General features: G+C 32.2%; 2 protein-coding genes across 2 annotated transcripts; both read left to right on the top strand.

Moving 5' to 3' along the window:
• Positions 1–5,153: 5,153 nt before the first annotated feature.
• On the top strand, positions 5,154–5,774 carry LOC142612520 (uncharacterized). The gene has a single exon (XM_075784604.1). It carries the CDS (start codon positions 5,154–5,156, stop codon positions 5,772–5,774), a length of 621 nt encoding a protein of 206 aa, XP_075640719.1.
• A 7,344-nt stretch (positions 5,775–13,118) lies between these two features.
• LOC142613055 (uncharacterized) lies at positions 13,119–19,268 on the top strand. Its single transcript, XM_075785239.1, has 8 exons — positions 13,119–13,765; positions 13,866–14,015; positions 14,165–14,323; positions 15,440–15,517; positions 16,682–16,804; positions 16,998–17,207; positions 17,300–17,805; positions 18,446–19,268. The coding sequence occupies exons 1-8, from the start codon at positions 13,207–13,209 to the stop codon at positions 19,055–19,057; spliced, it is 2,397 nt and encodes a 798-aa protein (XP_075641354.1). The 5' UTR covers positions 13,119–13,206; the 3' UTR covers positions 19,058–19,268.
• The last annotated feature ends 1,006 nt before the right edge of the window (positions 19,269–20,274 follow it).

The raw sequence follows: 20,274 nt of genomic DNA, 5'->3' as shown, positions 1-20,274 counted from the left end.
TGCAAAAAGCAAGTTAGAGAAAGGAATTATAGCTTCATGCAAAATCCATATGGTGGAGGAGGAGACTCTTGGTAGAGGTCCTAAGGGTGGAGGAAAAGAAGAGTTAGGAGAGGAAGGGTGAGTTTCACTCAATATCTTGAGTCTCATGAAGACCAAGATATGACAAGACTACTCAACTTCACTAGAACTCAAGAGAGGAGAAGAGATAGAGTTTTTGTGTTTTGGAATGGAGGAGAGGGGGGGGGGGAGTTTATATAGTAGTAGTGGAGAAAATATGAATGGAAGGCCATTAATGAAGGTTGACAAATAATCATGAACCTAGACCTTATTTTAGCTTTGGGGGAAATCTGGAGCATTAAATGTAGAGATTGGTGGGAGTGAGGAGCAAGTCAAAATTCAGTTTTCTAGTAGCTGTTGTAACAGCCTGTAGAGCCAACTTCAAAAAATCATATTTGACTCAATTCTGATCAGAATTGTCTCGTTCTTATGCTCAAATTGAAGCCCCAGATGTCTAGTTTCTGAAAACATTAACCTCATTCACAGATTCAAAATATTCTGAGAGATATTAATGAAACGGTGAGCAGATGTCATTTGTTAAAAAAATGGTTTCAGCACAATTAACATTAATAGGTCCCAAATTAGCTCCCAATTAACATTAAATGACTCTAATCACTCTCATTTCAGACTTAATTGATCCCAAATTTCACTCTAATTAAAAGATAATTACACAAATTACTCATTGAATAATTAATGTTTAATTATTTAGTTAATTAGGTGTATGCAACCTTATCATAAAATGTAGTCCTAACCAATCAAATTATGACACATCATTAATCTCAAATTGATTATAATTATAACCAATTGGAATTAATTGTTCATAATCACATATAATCGAACTCAATTTTTGATAGTGCATCTCGGCCATTAAAACTTGATTTGATGATAACTTTCAATTTGATGGTCCGATTAGGGTTTATGACCAGTTGATTTGATCGTTATAACATTAAGATCATTTTAGTGAAGTGAGATTAAGGATCTAGAAACCAAAATTAAGATGCACATTTCCAAGGTAAAATTACCCTTTTACCCTCCCTGTGAGGTTAAATGCGGGTTGCAAAATGGGTGTCAATAACAAATTATTCTTTGCTAAGCTTAGTACATGTTATTGTGTGTGAATTTGGCTTGACCATCCAAGATTATTTTTTCTATGGTATTTGATGCAAAATATGTTTAAGGGTTGGCAAAAATTGTGTTTTTGATGATTAAAAATCTTTGCTTTGAAGTTCTGGGTTGAAAATTCATGTTTTTGAAAAATATTTAAACTCATTCTCATGCATTTTATTCATGAAATTCCTTAGTTTGAGTAGTTTCTACATAATCTTCTATTGTTTTTCAAAAAATTCAAATTTCCAGAATTTTGATTGATCGAATGTGTTTTTTGACCAATTGAAAATCCTTCGATTTTTAATCATTGCCTTTTGCCTTACTTGATTGGTATTCGATTGATTCTCGATCGATCGAAACTGGAAAATTTTTCAATTTTTAAGTTTTTGACCAATTTTTTTTTCATGCATCATTTGTGTTTAGGATTCACATGCATTCATTTTTTTTTGTATCCATCTTGCAGTTTTGCAGTCATATCTCTCATTGTTTTCACACATAACATGCATACACTTTACTAAATTGGGTACTCAACTTGATTTAAAAATTGATTGATTAATTTTTGAGTTATGTAATTTTAGTATATGGTATTTTTTATGTGTGAACTGCAGAAAATATTTTTTTTAAGAGTTATGATGGATAATCAATATACAAATATTTTCTTTACTCATGCAACTGTTTATGAGTCACATAGTGTCAAGTTTTCATTTATTGAAAGAGAGAATCTTATTTTTCATGTGTATCCTCAACTTATTTTTTTTAAAGTTAGGTTTGTGTGTCTTCATTTTTCCCTCCTAAATTTTCCCCAAAATTTTTTTTCCCAAAACTTGTTTTGTTTTTCCTTTTTTTATAGGGGGAGAAGCTTGTTTTTAACCATTGTTGTTCATAGGGGGAGTTGTATCTATTTTCTATAGAGTTGAATTGTTTTGTGTTCCCTTTATTCTCTATTATTTGTTGTGTATGTTTTCTGTTTACTCTTTGATTGGGTTGTCTTTGTCAATACGTGACAAAAATGGGGAGTTTTTAGATGAAATGTGGGAATATGTGTGGAAAATACAAATATGTGTGGAAAATACAAGTATGTTTTGTTTAAAGGGAGTTGAAATTGTTTTTGAAAGGGGGAGAAAATAAATTTTTTTGATGTATCTAACTTAGGAGGAGAGTTAGTTTGCATATTTGTTGATTTACTGTTTTTATGTCTTTCTTTCCATACATGCGTTTATGCATTTGTTAAGTATTACAGGAATATATAGGTTGATTCAGTCGTGTTGCCGTCTACACTTGCAACTGATGGATAGTAGTTAGGTTGAATTTGTTGTGTTGGGCAATGATTTTGTAACGGGCTATTTTTGTAACTTTAAGCACTTTGTTTAATTTGTGTTTTGTCATGGATTGCCAAAAGGGGAGTTTGTTGGGTTCTAAGACTTTAGGTTTAAATGTATTAGAACTTCAATTTGTAATGTTGGCAAACCATGATCAAAACGTTAGGTCTTGTTTTAAACTTGCTCAAAGTATGTTTAAGTGTAAAGTTGGAATTGAGTGCACTGCAGAATTTACTGTGTAAATCTTCTTGGCTCGATCGATTGAAAATTAGACTCGATAGATCAAAACTTGTGCAGATTCTTTTCTGCAGAATTTTGCAACTCAGCCCAAGCCCGATTTGACGTGTAGAGTTTTATGTTTTGTCTTAAGTATAAAAGGGAAAACCTTGTATTCTCCACGATATTATTAATACTTGCTCTAGTTGTTCTTCCATATGGTTGTGTGAATCTTGTATGAGATCTAGAGGTGTTTGTTTTCACATACACTTAGGGCTATCAAGTTATAGATTGATGTCAAGAACTTGGTGATCAATTTAGTTGCAAATTCAAGTGCTTAAAAATATACAAGTGGGAGTGCTTGTATTTGCTGGAAATTCAAGAAAGAAGTAGTCCGTGGACTCGGAACTGTCACATGGTCGTGGTAGTAAGTTTTCTACTCGAGGTAGCAATAGAATTTTAGTGGTCTAAGTGGTTATTGTAAAATTTTAATTTATTTTTTATTTCTGTTATTTGGATTTATTTATTTAAAAGTTGACGTGACATCTTTTAAATATTTATTAAAATTTATTAGTATTATTTTATTTGCCACATAAGCTTCAAGTGTCCAATTATGCATACTATTTGTCACATAAACATTTTCTTTTAGTGGTTAACAATAGAAATCAAATTGACTGCAAATTAAAAATAACTGAGACCAAATTGACCTCTACCAAAATGTAGAGACCGAAATGATATTTTCACTTTAATTCTATCCCTCGGTTTTTTTTTTTTTTTTAACTTTTGGCTGAACCTACCCCTTGTGTCATTACTTATTAGTAGGAAAGAAGGAAACGTCAAAAATAGAATATATGGAAAAAACAGAGACACCTATATTGCTTGCGACAAGATATGGTATCACAGAAATGGTCACAGAAATATTCAAAGATTTTCCAACGGCCATTAGTGACAAGAGTGAAGGTACCAATATTGTGCTTTCGGCAGCAAAGAACAGGCAACCGCAAGTATTAAAGCTATTGTTGAACCAGGATTTTGTGAGACGCAAGCTAATTCATGAAGTGGATATGAAGGAAAACAATAATGCATTGCATCTAGCTGCGGAGTTAGGAAAGCAGAAACCTTGGCTAATTACTGGGGCCGCCTTGCTAATGCAGTGAGAAATCAAGTGGTATAAGGTATGAACTCAAAACTAGCTTTGGCCTCTGTTGTGGTATAAGGTATGAAACTAATAACACTAAGGGTCCGTTTGGATACCACTTATTTTGCTAAAAACTAAAAACAATAAAAATAATAATAAAATATTACTGTTCACGCGCTTGGCACTGTTCATAAGCCAAAAATCACTATTCATGGACAATGAATAGTGTCAAGCATGCTCAGCTAAAAAAAAAAAAAAAAAAAAAACCCGCAGGAAACACAAACGCAGCTTATTTCCACTAAATCCAAACACTACCTAAATAAGCAGAAATTAAATAACAAGCACACACAAAGCTCACAATAGTTTACATGGTTCGGCAAACTACCTACCCCACAGGTGGTGACAGAAAATTTTCACTATAATAATAGGGAGATAAAATAGTTCATATAAATACTCTCAAGAAATCTAAATTCCAATTACACTATAACTCTCTCACACACAAAAGACATAAGACTAGAAGCTAACAGCCTCTCTTTTTCTCTATTATCTTTTTTCTATTCTCTTAGAGCACTAGCAATGGGGGGTGTAAACACCCTCCAATTGCTATTTCACAACTCAAGACATCAAAACTCCACTCCATCTGGATTTGTATACTTAAAAAATAAGCAACCTTACTATTTATAGGTTGTAAAAATAAAAAAATGTAATCTTGTAGCTGTGTGTGAAGAAAAAAAACAGTGGAAGAAAAGAGAGAGAATAATACTTTTTATTATTATATTAAACAGATTATATTATTTTATTGGGTTATATGTAAAAATAAAAACTGAAATGTAAGGTGAGTTGTAAAATAAATTGATAAAATAAATAAAGTAGTATTTGAGAATGCAAAATAAGTCTTTTTTTTACATCCTCATATGCTAGTGCTCTTTTGCAGCTAGCTAGTAATAGGAATTCATACATTGACACGCTTAACATTGCCGCACATAACAACATAGATATGTTATTAACCAAGTCGGCAAAGGAGAATTCCTTTTACTCCTATTCGGTAAAATAAGTGGCTGGCCTTGGTCATCAAAGTTACCGAAGTGGGCTTGTGAAAAATACAAGCCACACACGGGCCACTCAACCGAAAACAGCCTCAAATTTTTCTTTATTTTTTATTGGAGCCTCAAATTTTATTTAATTAAACAACTTACCGAAGAAACTTGACCAACTATGCACAAAAGCGCACGATGTAATTATACATAGCACATGCCACTGATATCCTACTACAAGTATTTGATAGAAAAATTTTCACCATTAATATTGAACGTATAATGCAGTTTCTAAAAAGCAACGTGCCGCAACACTTCCATTATCAACTCAACCACAGTGGCAAGACACCAGAAGAAATCTTCTACGAAAACCATGAGAAATTAGTCGAAGAGGGAGGTAACTGGTTAAACAAAACCTCTGAATCCTGCTCAGTTGTGGCTGCACTAATTGCCACTGTTGCCTTTGCTGCGCCAACCACTATCCCCGGTGAATTAAACCAAACAAGCGGGACACCAGAGCTTGAAAAACACTTGGGGCTCACCATCTTTGCCTATTCCTCGCTATTTGCCCTGTTCTTCTCCATCACTTCCTTGTTCTCGTTTCTCTCCATCCTTACTGCTCAATACCAACAGAAAGATTTCAGCTTCAAGTTACCATTAAGTCTTATGTTCGCCTTAACAATGCTCTTCGTATCCATCGTATCGATGTTGGTTTCTTTTTGTGCTGGACATTCCTTTATGCTTGGGAAGAGACTGAAACACGACACCTTTACAGTATATGCACTATTGACATGCATACCAATAATCGGTTTTGCCATACAACAGCTTCCTCTCTACTTTGATTACTTATGGGCTATTTGGAGCAAAGTGCCACGTTCGAGAAATAAGAAGATTTCTCTCTAACTCTAAGGGCTTCTGCTGCATGCAATTCACAACTTGGTTTCTGTTTTAATGCTGTAGTGCTTTGGATCGATCAAGTTTGGTGGTATGCTTTAGGATTCAAATAAGTTGTGTGATTTTTAAATTTGGGATGCTTCGTGTTTTCAAGCGATTTGTGAGTGTCGTGCACTTGTGTGTGTTTTCGTTGGAATTGAGATTTTATCATTTTAATCTTTTGGAAATGTTTGGCTTATTAGTGCAATAATTGAACAATTAAGTATTTTATGTTGAATCTCTCTCTAATAAGTAAGTCTAATTTCAACATTTGTAATGGATCGAAGTTCTTCAATTGTCATAATTTGTATTGAATGAATTTCTCAATTTCTATAACAAAATGTTTATTAATGCAAAACCAAGCTGTGGTATTATTGAAAATCTGAATTCTTAGCTCAGTTTTAGCGATGCAAAACTATGAACAGGGAAAGGTAAATCATGAAGAATGAAAGTGAGAGAAAATTAGAACAGTGTATGAGAGATAGAGAGAAAAAAGAATGGAAATCATAAAACTCTTGCATAAATGATGTTGTATATATAGGTATATACAATGATAGGTTGTAATATGATGTTTGAGTTTGGAGAATATTGTTTCATAAAGTAAAAATTCAAATTCTGAAATTTTCTAAAAAATTAAAGATCAATAGTTATGTTATCAATAAATTGTTTAATTTGTAAGTTTTTATAATTTAAAATTATGTATAAAATATAAGCTTACAGATCATATCTTAAATAATATTCGATTGACATAAAATTCGATATATGTATTAAGAGCTTAATTCAACGGTTAAATTTTCAAAACAGGTAGTAATATTTATTTTATTAAGTAAGGTTGTAAACTTAGGCTACAACCAATTTTATAGCTAAATTTTGTTCGTCATGTAATTATGTCTACGAGTGCGTTTTTACTGATATTTTAACCTTTTGAAAATGTTTTGCTTATGAGTTCAATAATTTAATAATTAAGTTTTTTCTGATTCTCTCACCCCCATTAATAAAGACAATGAACTATATAAGTTCTTTTTTAACTGAAAAGGTAAAAAAAATCGAACAAACTATATAAGTTCTGAATTTGTTCTCTGCACCTTATTTTAAGCGTATATCGCCAATAGTTCCAGTCATAGGGAGCAAACCATTGACACAAGGCACAACCCATAAGGAAGAAACAAAGACACCAACTCGAGCATGTGGTTGGTGGAATTTTTATTTAATAATTCCATAGTTATAATAATTTTTTAAAAAATACTATTTATTATCGTAAGAATTACTCAATTGTCAAACTAAAAATCACAAACTCTTATTAATTACGGAGATCCGAGAATATGGACCTTAGTACCTATGTTCCGAGCGGATCCAAAACCCTCATTGCCCTAAACAACAAAGATGCTATTGCCCATTACCTTAACATAATAAGTTATTAAAATATAATAACTTATTTATTGAAAATATTTTTTCTAACTCTCTTAATGTAGTTATTATTATTATCATTAAAAAAAAAGAATATGCTCCTATATGTAATGTAACCTTAAAATTATTATTATTATTTTTTTTTTTGAGAAGGATAACCTTAAAATTATAAAATTGTATATTATCACAAATCCTAATTAATTAAGTGATGTGCCGGGTCATCAAAAAAAAAAAAAAAAAAAAAACTAAGTAATGTGCCAGGATTTGACTTAAAAGGAGGGAAAAATTCATATACGACATTTGCAATCACTCGCGTGCATGTCAATATGAAGTGTCTTTTGCAACATTTCAATTAAACTATATTGTCAACTTACAAATGTGATGATCTTTAGTAGTTACATAAATACCAAATGTTGCTTACATAATCTTCTGTTATTTTGTTTAATATGGACTCATAAAATATCGACATTGTAATAATTAAACTATAATATGAATATTTTTGTATTTGAAACTTTTGATTTAGCTACAATATTACACTTTGAAATTTAATATTTAATTATATTCATAATTTAGTTTTTATACATAAATTTTATGTAGGAAAATAAATGATTAGAAAAAAAAAATTGAGATCCTATTATCATTTGTTTTCCAATTTATAACAATAGTGTATTTCTCTCTCTCTCTCTCTCCTCTTCAATTAAAACTCTTGCTATTTTATTTTATTTTCTTTTCTTTTCCTTAACTTTGTTTTCTTCTATGGGTTTTAAACCATAATAGGTATTGATAATATATGTTTATTGATAAAGATAATTAAAACATGTGAGTGTGTTTGTTTCTTAAAAAAATAAAAAGTTAATTGTTCCACATTGCTTAGAAGAGTATTTTTTTCATGTGTGTAGTATAATTTGTCACACTCTTCCTTAAAAATTACTATAGTTTTTGAGTACAATTTATAGTGTACTTCAAATTTGACCACAAAGAAAAAAAAAAAAAAAAAGGCAATACCTTTGCTTCAAAAACGCTGCTATCATGCTGGCATAGGTCCGCTATACCGCGCTTTTCTTGTTGTCTTAGAATAAGTACATATTTAAATAAGTATTAGCCTTTTTTTTTTTTTTGGGGGGGTTAGGGGCCCCACATGTTCAATTGACGGGTGAGGATTTAATGAGGAGTCTTGGATTGCTTGGATAACTGTCAGTGCATCACCTTCTAATAATAAGGTCTTGAGTCATTTCTCTTTCGCTTTCCTTGCTTCTGCTATCAATAGATCACTGCATTCTCTTAATTCAATCCAGATAAACTCTACCTCTGCCTTGTGGTCTCTACCCATCAAAACTAGGCTGGCCTTGTATTTTCCAATTGTTGCATCGAAATTCAACTATACATTACTAGGGAGGAGGAGGAGTTCAGAATTCAAACGCAAATATTTTACTTTCTTGGGCTTTGTATTCCCATGTTTCTTGGTGGTTCCTATAAACACATATAATTTTCTCCATAATTTTTATAGGGTCAGGCATTTAATTCCTCTGATTTGATCACATTAATTGTTCCTGTTAATCCAAATTTCATCACATGCAAACGCACCAAGCAATATGAAGTTATTTTCCTCATTTTGTTGTATATTGAGAGCCTTTGAAGGGTAGTATTACTTGGATCCAATCCACAATAGTTTGAATTCAAAGTTCATAGAATCAAATTGGCCATGGAGAGAGACCATGCGATTCTAGTGATGGGGCACTCTATAAATAGGTACTCTTAAGGTTTCTATTTTTTCATTGCCTAGAGGACGAGTTGTGCATCCTATTGTGAACTTTTCACTTAAAACTGACCTGGTGGGGAGGATTCTCCAATCTCCATGCTATCTTTCACATCAGAAGCTTCAATCCTTCATGAATTTTTAGTTTCCATAGAGCTTTCCAATTGCACCATGTCAAGTGGGCCTGTTTCATTGAATCGTTCTTTTTGGTCCAGCCAATAGGCTGGCTTTGATGAGTAGAATTACGGTTTATCCAGTTGAGCTTGTCTTTGGGCTGCCTCCTTGTCAAACCACCTTTCTGATTAAGATTTTTTTCCCCTATCCCATTGTGCTGGGTTGATTTGTATAAGGACCGACACTTGTTGAAATCATTGGAACAAAATGTGTTGTTAAGGGCCTTCTAAAGAACAAAGAGGGTATCCAGATTGTTTCTCTAATTAATGTCCAGCTCAGTTCCATCACCAACCATCCAGAGTGATTCTTTGAGAAGTAGCAAACATTGTTAGTTTCGACAACAAATCAATAGGCCGAAAAACTTAAAATTCAGCCCAAGGAACCTATCAATAGCAGAAGCCCATGAAGTTGGCCCATAAATTGATTTCAAACCACCAGGACATGTAATTAATTGGACAATCGTACCCTAACGACAATGGCTTTCGTTTTCAACTTTTCAATTCTTTAATGGCTTCAATCATACACTTGCTACCTGTTATCATTGCTACTCACCTTGCTTCATAGACACTCCTTATCAGATTCTAATTTGTTCCCAACATTGGTGCCACACACCATATCAGTCCAAATCTTGCTAGTGTTCACATGATGGAGTAAATTCTCCGAAGGACATATACTGATAGCATTATTTTTATTTCTCTAAGGTTTTTTACCATATAGGTTTTTTTTTTTGCAAGATTATAATGAGACAATCATAAGCTACATGAGACATAAAATATCCTAGTGAGTAATTTCCTAAACCGACTGAAGTATGTTTATGTATGTATGTGTTAGTTCAGATAAAAATGTTTTTTTTTTTTTTTTTTGGTATCAAGTGATGATATTAGATGACCACTTGAAGAAGAAGCTTATATATAATTTCATTTTTCACATTTTTTTTGTCTTATCTTGTTATTTCCTTTATCTTAATTACAACAATTTTTCTTTTTCCTATCAAATCACAAATTCAAAATTGGAATATAGGACTTTTAGTAATTTTAAGGAGCCGTTTGGTAACATTGTTCTAGTAACATTGTTTATTTTTTGAAAATAAGTGTGAGTGAAAAAGTGTATAGAAATACGTGTAATGTTATTTAAAAATTAAAAAATATTGTTTAAGCAACTCTACCAAACGGCCCCTAACTTCTACAAAAGTGAAGTTTTCAGAACAAGGGAGAAAGAGATTTAAAGAAAAAGAAAGCTGTGAGCTTATGGTAAAGGGAAAGATGCTTCTACTTTGCTCATGTCGGTAATATATATATATATATATAGCACATTACTTTCGCCTTTCTCTGTTTTAAAGAAATCTCCCTCTCTTCCCTAGTTAAGATAAAGAAAAGTTCAATGTGATTTGGGAAACACGGGCATTCAGGGATTCATTTTCCAAATTCACGTGTAAATTGTAATACATATAACTTAAAATTGTAATTAAGGAGGAGGAATTTTGTTCGCAGATAACTTGAAAAGCACGTATCTAAACATTAAATGTAAATATCTGAGAGAAATTCATTATCAGAAGCAAGTGGATTACATGTTACTTAATTAGGGTTCTGATATGGGAACCATCTTGGAGGAAATTTAATCTTCTATTTCATCTTAACCAGTTAACCAGATAGTTGCATGATGGTTTTGACTAAATGCTTTACAATTTTTTCTAATGGCTGGTTTAGATTTTCAATAAATCTATATATCCTTACTCATTTTATGCCCGTTGCAGTGGACACTGATTTTTTTTCTTCTATTTTTTAATATGAATCTAGATTTAATTGCAAAGCATATTAACGAGTTTTTTCTTTTTTCTTAGTCAACACAAGTATGTTAGGCTGGAAAGTGAAAAGTCCGACAATGAGAGCTACAAGACATCTTTTTTAGGAAAATTCAATATTCTTACCACTTCCAGTTTTGAGCATAAGTAATCTTTCCTCTTTTCTTTTTTTCTTTAGTCCTTTATTTTTTTTTATGCACTCTCTCTCTCTCTCTCTGCTTTTTACTGTGTTCATAAATGGAAATAGACTTTTTTTTTTTTGGAGAAAAAATGGAAATAGGCTTAAGAGTATAGAACCAGTACATATTGCCATTTTTTTTTTTGTAAATTCCACACACGTCCTATCTCTAGATCAAATTTATTTTCATTGGTCTTAAAGCATGTGTCCTTCTCGAAAAAGTCTGCATTTCCCTACCCTACTCTTCTTCTTTAAAAAAGGTTAAATTCTATTGCTAAAGAGCTGTGACAAAGATTCATTGTGCTGTTTAATGAGAAACAGAAGATATAAGAGGGTTAGATCTTGCCCTAGCTTGACATAAACATTTAATCTATAATGAATCAGGAAAATAGAAAAATGTCAAAATATATTGGATTTTTGTTTTCGTTTACAATTTAATTAGGGTGTCAATAGATTCTCAATAATAATAATAATTAGGGTGTCAATATATAGGCTCCATAAAACCTAATTACAATGTAACAGTATTCTTAGATTGATCCTAACTAGTATACTACTCTAGAAAAGCTTTAATTTAGTTCAGAAAACCCTGAAAGAAAATTAAAATAAGGACATAAAAACCTAAATTTTAAAATTCAAAAATCATATAATAAAATAATTAAGTAAGTAGACAATAAAAATTGATCCTCATATATATATAGATAGATAGATAGATAAAGAAAATCTCAATAATTCGGCACAATCCAAATTCATATCTTTGCGTTTTATTTGATTTGAAGCGATAACTAATAACCAACTCATTTTTTTTTCTTTTACAGTTTACATTCAAAAAATTAATGGACTTTAATATGTAAATGAAATCCTTGGACTTATCAGTCCTATCTTCACCACATTTTTGAATTTGATTAGATCTTCCATAATATTCCTAACGATTTTCAAGTTAACATTATTTTTTCTTATCCATTCAATCAACTCAAAATTCTCTTTAACATTTTGAAAAACTTGTGAAATATTGCCTTCATCTCAAGCTCAACTTGTGGCAAGACTTCATTTTTGTTCAACATCATCGTTACTCAATTAAAAAAGTTGGGTTCACATTCTAAGCATTATCCTCTTTACATTAATTTTGAATCTTTCAAGCCTATTGTTGTATCATTTTCAAGCTTATTTGAGATAATCACTGACGCTCATGCGGAATACTAGTAGCATCTTAAAATTTCAAGGATCTTTGCATGCTTAAGAAAAGAAATCTTCAAGTCACGGGTCCAACCTATTATTTGCAAGTAGGCCTTGGCCATATAAGCAAAACATCTTGCATGATTATCCTAATTCCTACTACCACAATAATTTCCACAACTTTGATATCAACTTGCTTTTGTGGAGAGTTGTAAGTAGTGAAAAAAAAAAGAGTAGATTTATGTAGGTCCATAATTCCACTATTCACAAGTTACCTACATACGTGGATAAGTTATGATAAAATTGTAAAAATAATTGTAGCACCGACTTAATCATCATGTATTGATTTGTATACAGATGTGACAATCTTTCAATCTCAATGCAGGTACGACAATATCCATGACACTACTAAGCTTTTCACTTTTGTTCTTTCTTTTTGTTTTGTTTGTTTTGTTTGTTTGTTTTTTTTTTTTTTTTTTTTTTTTTTTTTCAATTTGTTGTTTTGTTCTTGGCCTTTTTTTATAAAACAATGTTAGTAACACACGGTTTATACATACACATTGGAGGTGAAATCATATTTTGAAAACATGATTGTATAATTTAACAATTATAACTAAAATTGTGTTTTTAAAATGCGATTATGCCTTTTGTACGTGGTTGTGCGCACTTCCATGTGTGCAACAACAGTTTCCGTGCTTTATATTCCTATTAATTTTGGTGTGTTATTTGTCTTTTCTTGTTAAAAAAAAAGGGGGAAGTTCTCTCACTCACTCTCTCCTCTCCCTTGTCATTATATATATAGCTCATAAGCTGATAACACATTTCCATTATTGCGAGTTACAAAATCCTGTGATCTTTTCTTAATTCTTATATCTAATATTTTTCATGATTTGTTCGTAGTAGGAACAAAGAAATGGAAGAAGATAGGCCGGAAGTGGACCCCGTTGAGCTCGCCCTCAATTTGTACAGGAATACCATGACAGGTGATTGGGGGAGGGTTGTCGAGATGTATAAGCAACACACATTATCAGCCATTGAGGCCAGGATCAACACATCAGAGGACACAGCATTGCACGTAGCTGTCTCCATTGCGCCAGAACATATTGTTAAAGAACTTATACAACTAATTACCAACATTTGGGAGCCCTTTCTACGGGTAGAAAACAAGGAAGGGAATACTCCTTTGCATGTGGCGGCATCAACGGGGAGATTGAACATATGCATCCTCCTTGCTGCAAAGCATGACAGGTTTTCGGAGGTTAAAAATTTGGTGGTTCAAGAATTATTTCGTAACAAAGCCGGTGAGAGCCCTCTCTTCTTAGCCGCTTTTCATGGTAACAGACAAATCTTCCTTTACCTGCACTTGTTACTCATGGAAGCCTCCGACAAGGACCTTAAATCAATCGATCCTGCTTACAGAAGAAATGATGGTGAGACTGCCCTTCACTGTGCCATTAGGTGGGAGTATTTTGGTAAGCATTTTGCTTAACTTCTTTTCATACTCCTATTACCGATATATGCTGAGTATTTTCTTATCTATTACTGACTGGTTTTAATTATTATGGTTGACAGATTTGGCATTTGAGATAATTCAAGTGGAACCTAGTCTTGCTTATGCTGTGAACGAGCTAGGAATCACCCCTTTGCATCTCCTAGCAAGAAAGCCTTCGGTCTTCAAAAGTGGTTCTCACCTTGGATGGTGGAAGAGCATCATATATTATTGTAAGTATTACTCAATTGTCTAGATTCAAATCACAAACTCTCTTCAATTTTGGAGATCGAAGTTGTGCCTACATCACACGTACTTTTCCTTTGTTGTTTTTTTTATTGTCCAACATCACCTATTGTTATCCTTTGTTGATGTGTGAAAGGTATATATGTTGAAGAGCTGGAGCACGAAACTGTTCGTAAAGAATCGGTTGATTTAGTCACTCAGGGGTCTTCCGGAGAAGACATTACCCACAGATTCCCAGAGAATTACCAGACATGTATTGCGTTCTATCAAGTGCTATTGAAAATGGCTAAATCCGGTATGGAATGGATTTTGTTTCTTTATTGTTAAAAATATGTGGTTAAATGATTAAATTTACCATATTTCAATATTGTAAGCTTTTGAGATTATTGGTAATTTAACAAGGTATTAGAGCATGAAATCCTGAGTTCGGTCCTTATCTCCTCCATTCTACCTCCCCTTTAAGTTTTTGGAAAAATTGGTAAATCCCACCAAGCTTTTGAGATAATCAGTAAATCCCACCATATCTCAATAGTTTAAACTTTTGAGACAATTAATAACATTTACTTTAATCAAAAGTAAGTTATTGCAAAATTGGTGACAAACATGAGATTAGGGAAACACAAGAATGTTTATACCAGTGCTGAGGGAATAAATTTTTCTAGTATCATTTAACTCTAGGTTTATAAGATTCATGGAGTTGCTTTTCCATTATTTGATTTTTTTTTTCTTTTTTAAGAATAATGTCAGTGATTTTAAAGATTTTTTATTTATTTATTTTATTTATTTTTTATAGAAGTAAGACTAATATTGAACAAACAAATCTAAATACAAAAGAAGCAAAGCATACCCTACAACTTAGAAAACAGAAACAGCAAGACTAGGACTTATAACACACTAGCATACCCAGCTGTAACATCTTATAATTTTTTTAAAATTGCTTGTGTTGCCATATCGTATTCATACCCGTACCTTTACCTATGTCCTTATCCATATCCATGCATCCTAGTTCATAATACTTTGCCACGCATAAGAGCCCCTCTTTTTATAGTTTGATTCCAAGAATGTGCTGCGGGGATAGTACTCTTCGCTTTTAAGACCTGGGTAGTAGAGAGGTTTGGTTGTGAATTGCCTCCAACACTGTTTTGCTAACAAGTAGTCATTGAACGAATGAAGCTCACGAATACCTTCCATTCACTGATATTGATGTCTCTAATTAATCATGTGCAAAAATAAAAAAGATTTAATTTCAACAAATTTTTAAAAAAATTTCTAGCTTTATTACATAAATGAGTTAAACAGAATAATTAAAACTTCAACATATACAACAGAAGCCAAAAACCTTGCATGAAAATATTGTTGATTCATTTTTCTCTTCTTTAGGTTTGTAACTGAAATGTTTTCCTTTTTCTAGTGATTGAAAGATGCAAAGGCCGGAATGAAGATGTAGAGAATCCCAACACACAGAATACTGGCCAATTCGAACGAAATGGTAAGAAATTAATGTACCAATTGTGGTATGTTGTGTATTAAATTTTTTAATTTCATTTGAAACAATGGTTATATTACAAAGGGTCCGGATTAGGTCCAGTGTCCAGTAACACTGGACCCATTGAGATTGTGACATGTGTCTATTTTTGGACATGTGTTATCATCCGACCGGGTCTAGTGCATTAGAAGCACTAGACCCAAACCACCGCCTTTTACAAAGATAGTTAAAAAAGAATACATGACAAGTTATAGTTGGTCGAGTATAAAGTGAAACACAAAAATTGGGATAGAGATTTGTATTCCTTTTGATATTATGCATTTCTTAATAAAAATCATCTATCTCATTTTTTGTGTTGAAATTGTTAGAAAAATTTCAAAATCAATTGGGTTTTGGATTTAATATGGGTAGTTGGTCCGGTCCATCTATTAAAATTTTGAGTTGAATGTTTTACTAACCTTCAAATGTTGTTAATGCAACAAGTTCCAATTAATTCAAGTGATAAAAAATTTTGTCTTCAAATAAGAGATCTAAGGTTTGAACTCCTCCTACATAAAAAATGAAAATTTGATTGATGTCTTATCTTAATGATAAGAGTAATTATCATAAAATGGACAGCTGAATACCATAAATTGAAATTTTAACCTAAAAAAAGATAGGCCAAAATATCATTTTGGCTCCTACATCTTGCATACTTATTTTGGCTCCTACATCTTGCTAGTGTGCATACACCAAGTTATTACAATGAGATATCCCTTGAGATTAGTTTCAAGATGCTAATAAGAAGTTTTGAACCTAATATTTTATGGATGTCATAAAGAGTTAGGAACTACTATCTACTCTCTTCATTCATTCTTGAGATAAGCAAAAAAATAAAAATAAGAATAAAAAACTAAATGAAAAATGAATAATATCAATATAAATTTACATGGTTATAGTAGTTGTTAATGGAATTATACAATGTCATTGATGTGGGAGGTCTTAGGATTTTATTTTTTTTTTTTGAGAAGATGGCTTTCGGGGTTGGTTGGGCAAAATATGAAGCATTTTTTATTTTACAAAGACGGATGTGAACGTATGTTATTTTCTTATTACTAAAAATAATTTTTTTTAAAATCTTTTTATTTGCACATTTTGATGAATTATTTTTGTTTGGCACGGAAACAGAATCCCAAGCTCCGAGAATAGTTACGAAGCATGGATTTCTACGGATACAATATGCGGACTGTTTTAACATTTTCCATCTTTTGTACACAATATTCATCCGGGTTATTCTAGGCTTTGGATATGGTATGTCACTGTATTAGACTTCAACCTACTTTAAAATAACTTATAATTATTTATAATAATTTTATTAATGTGATTTTGTTTACATTCATCATCATGATCATGTCAATTTGTTAGCTTTTTAAGTAAATATATACCTAATTAACATATTTGCCTTTTTGTAATATATATTATCTTCAATGAGCATAACAATCAGAGAGTATAAGGAGGATAAAACAGAAGCATGTATATTCTGTTCAAATCATGAAAATTCTTGTCAAAAGTACAAAAGGTCAAGAAGCTAACTTGGATGAATTCACAAGTGGGTTGAATCCTGGGCAAACAATCGACCGGCCGGAAACTTGGGCAAACAGTTCCAGTGCTCTTCCTTCCGAAACTGAATTAGAAGAGAAAAAGAATGTTAGAGGTGTGAAAGTACATCAGCTATATATGAAATCAATTGATTTGAGTTATATATAGAGAAATATGAATTATAATTAATCCTTTTGTTATAAGCAGGAAAGGAGGAAACGCCAAAAATGGAAAAGACAGAGACACCCTTACTTATTTTATTGCCAGAGAAAAGGAAAATGCCTGAAACCGCAAAGATAGAGATACCCGTATTGGTTGCGGCAAAAGATGGTATCACAAAAATGGTCGATCAAATTTTTCAAAACTTTCCAATTGACACTAACGACATGAGCAAAGAAAAGACAGAGACAGTCATATTGCTTGCAGCAAAAAATGGTATTACGGAAATGATTGAGTACATACTCAAAGGGTTTCCAGTGGCCATTAATTACAGGAACAAAGATAAAAATATTGTGCTTTTGGCCGCAGAAAACAGGCAAACACATGTATTAAAACTTCTGCTCGAGCAAGAGTTTGTGAAATGTAAACTAATTCATGAAGTGGATGCGAATGAAAACAACGCATTGCATCTGGCAGCCCAGATAGGAAAGCAAAAGCCTTGGTTAATTCCTGGAGCTGCATTGCAAATGCAGTGGGAAATCAAGTGGTACGAGGTATGAACTCAAAATCAGCCTTGTCCTCGTTTTTTATCACACAGTGTTATTACAGCACATCGTAACAAATGCCACCAACCTACAAGAACTGTTCATATCTTTTTAGCTATCACCTAACCTTGTATATAGTAATTACTGCTTAAGGGTGTGCACAAAATCCTCTCTTTTAAAAATTCCCTCATCTCTTATATACTTTTCATTAAAAAATTCAAAATATGTGTATAAAATTTTATTTTTCACGGTTGAACGTTAATCAATAAACTCTTTCTCCCTCTCTAAAGCTTTTTTTTTTTTGGGTCAATTTCTTCTTATGTTGCCACACATAAACTTTTGAAAACCCATATTTTTCTATTCCATCATTCTGTTATATATTTTTTAATTGAATTTAAAATTTATAAGGATTCTTTATTTAATTTCCTATATTTACACCCTCCATTAAAATTTTACTATGTTTTATTTTCTTTAAATGATAGAGTAGATAATTTAATATATAAACACATTCATAATAATGGTTATTAATAACTACCCTAATTACTAAATTCTACATTTACGAAAAAAATATTAAAAGAATAGGAATATTTTATAAAATTTTCTTGTGCATGAGTTAGTGATTCTTATTTGTATATATTAATGCATGCAGTTTGTAAAAGACAACATGCCGCAACACTTTTGCTATCAAGTCAACAAGGAAGGCATGACCCCAGAGGTAATCTTCAATGAAACACACGAGGAATTAGTAAAAAGTGGAGGCGAGTGGCTAAACAAAACCTCTGAATCTTGCTCAGTTGTGGCTGCTCTAATTGCAACTGTTGCCTTTGCCTCATCTACCACTATCCCGGGCAGCATCAATGAAGAAAATGGGATACCAAACCTTGAAAGCCACTCGATGCTCACCATCTTTGCCATCTCCTCACTTGTTGCTCTTTGCTTCTCCATCACTGCTTTGTTCTCGTTTCTTGCCATCCTCACTTCTCGGTATGAACAAAAAGATTTTCGTAGAGACTTGCCAAAGAAGCTTCTACTTGGCTTAACTTCTCTCCTTGTATCCATTACATCAATGTTGATTTCTTTTTGTGCTGGACATTACTTTATGCTTAAGAATAAATTGAAAGACAAGGCCTTTCCGGTATATGCAGCGACATGCTTGCCGATAGTCTTCTTTGCCATACAACAGTTACCGCTTTACGTTGATATTGTATGGGCTATTTTCAAGAAGGTGCCCCGATCAAGCAATAAGGCTATTTCTCTCTAGGGGTTTCTTCTCTACATTATAGAATCTTGTAATTTTTGAATATTTATACTTCTTCTATAAATTGAGATTGATGGTGTGCTTAAGGATTGAAATAAGTTTTTTTTTCTATTTTAAATTAATATGGGATGTATTGTTTTTTTTTTAGTGTTTTGTGTATTTTGTGCACCTATTTGTGTATCAATTGTACTTAGAGATTTTAACCTTTTGAAAATATTGGGCTTTTAACTTATGAGTTCAATAATTGAATATATATAGTTTAAGTATTTTACGTTGAATATATATCTCTCTTTCCAGAAGGCAGGATCCACCACTGATGTTGAAATAGTCCTTCAATTGTCATGAATCATGATTTCTACAAAATGAATCTCTCAAATTCTATAATTACATGCTTATTTTTAGCCAAACCAAACAAAGCTATTGTTTGGTTCTCCTCTTGTAATTATTTAATATTTTGCAAGAACAATCAAGTGATAGGTACTATTTTAAACTCTAAATGTCTCTATTGAAGTGGGTTCTAATTAGCTCAATTAGTAAAGTTTCTGATGGTTGAATAAGAGATCTGAGGTTCAATCCTTTAAACATAGACCTTTTGGGTTAAGTGCGTCTTTATATATTATATTAAATACTTAAAGTGTCTCCCCTATATGTTATCTCCCTAAAAAATGGTGCAAGACAAGGTGGCAACGTTATCAAGGTCCCTTTAAATAGCTTGAGCTGGGATGAGGTGTGTACTTGGGGCTCTCACAAGTATATAGATCGCAAAAGGCAATCATAAGATATTTTTATTATTTTATTTTTTGAATAAGTCTGTTTGTGCATAGTAGTTTTTATTTTGAACAGTATGTCTGTTCACTAACGTATATAAATTCATAGTCCCTCATTCATGAAAATTGACTTTTTGGGAAAAACTCTCTCAGAGAGAAAAAAAAAAAATTTCTGCATTCATTTGACTCAAAGAGAGAGAAAGAAACATAGAGTAATTCATAGAGCACGAACCTAGTATGCTTCTTCTTCGTGCTGTAAATCATTTTATCTTGGAAGACAGACGTCTGTGAGTCTCAAAGCACCACAGATTGTCTGAGGGGCAAAATCCGCTTTAAGAAGATTATGTCAAATGCAAGACTTGATTTGAATCATTCATTATTCATGCATTTAGTCTGTAAATTTTTAATTATTTGCAGATTTCTTCTTATATATACAATATCTATTTATTACTT

Source organism: Castanea sativa, chromosome 10, assembly GCF_040712315.1.
Source record: "Castanea sativa cultivar Marrone di Chiusa Pesio chromosome 10, ASM4071231v1".
NCBI lineage: Eukaryota > Viridiplantae > Streptophyta > Magnoliopsida > Fagales > Fagaceae > Castanea > Castanea sativa.
This window is presented reverse-complemented; position numbering and strand designations above follow the sequence as displayed.

What these genes read in the sequence shown, in the direction of transcription:
- LOC142613055 (XM_075785239.1), top strand. Translation starts at nt 13,207, where the DNA reads ATGGAAGAAGATAGGCCGGAAGTGGACCCCGTTGAGCTCGCCCTCAAT. An exon ending in TGGCCAATTCGAACGAAATG is followed by an intron (nt 15,518 to 16,681) that starts GTAAGAAATTAA and finishes GCACGGAAACAG; the next exon opens with AATCCCAAGCTCCGAGAATA. An exon ending in TATTCTAGGCTTTGGATATG is followed by an intron (nt 16,805 to 16,997) that starts GTATGTCACTGT and finishes CATAACAATCAG; the next exon opens with AGAGTATAAGGAGGATAAAA.
- LOC142612520 (XM_075784604.1), top strand. Translation starts at nt 5,154, where the DNA reads ATGCAGTTTCTAAAAAGCAACGTGCCGCAACACTTCCATTATCAACTC.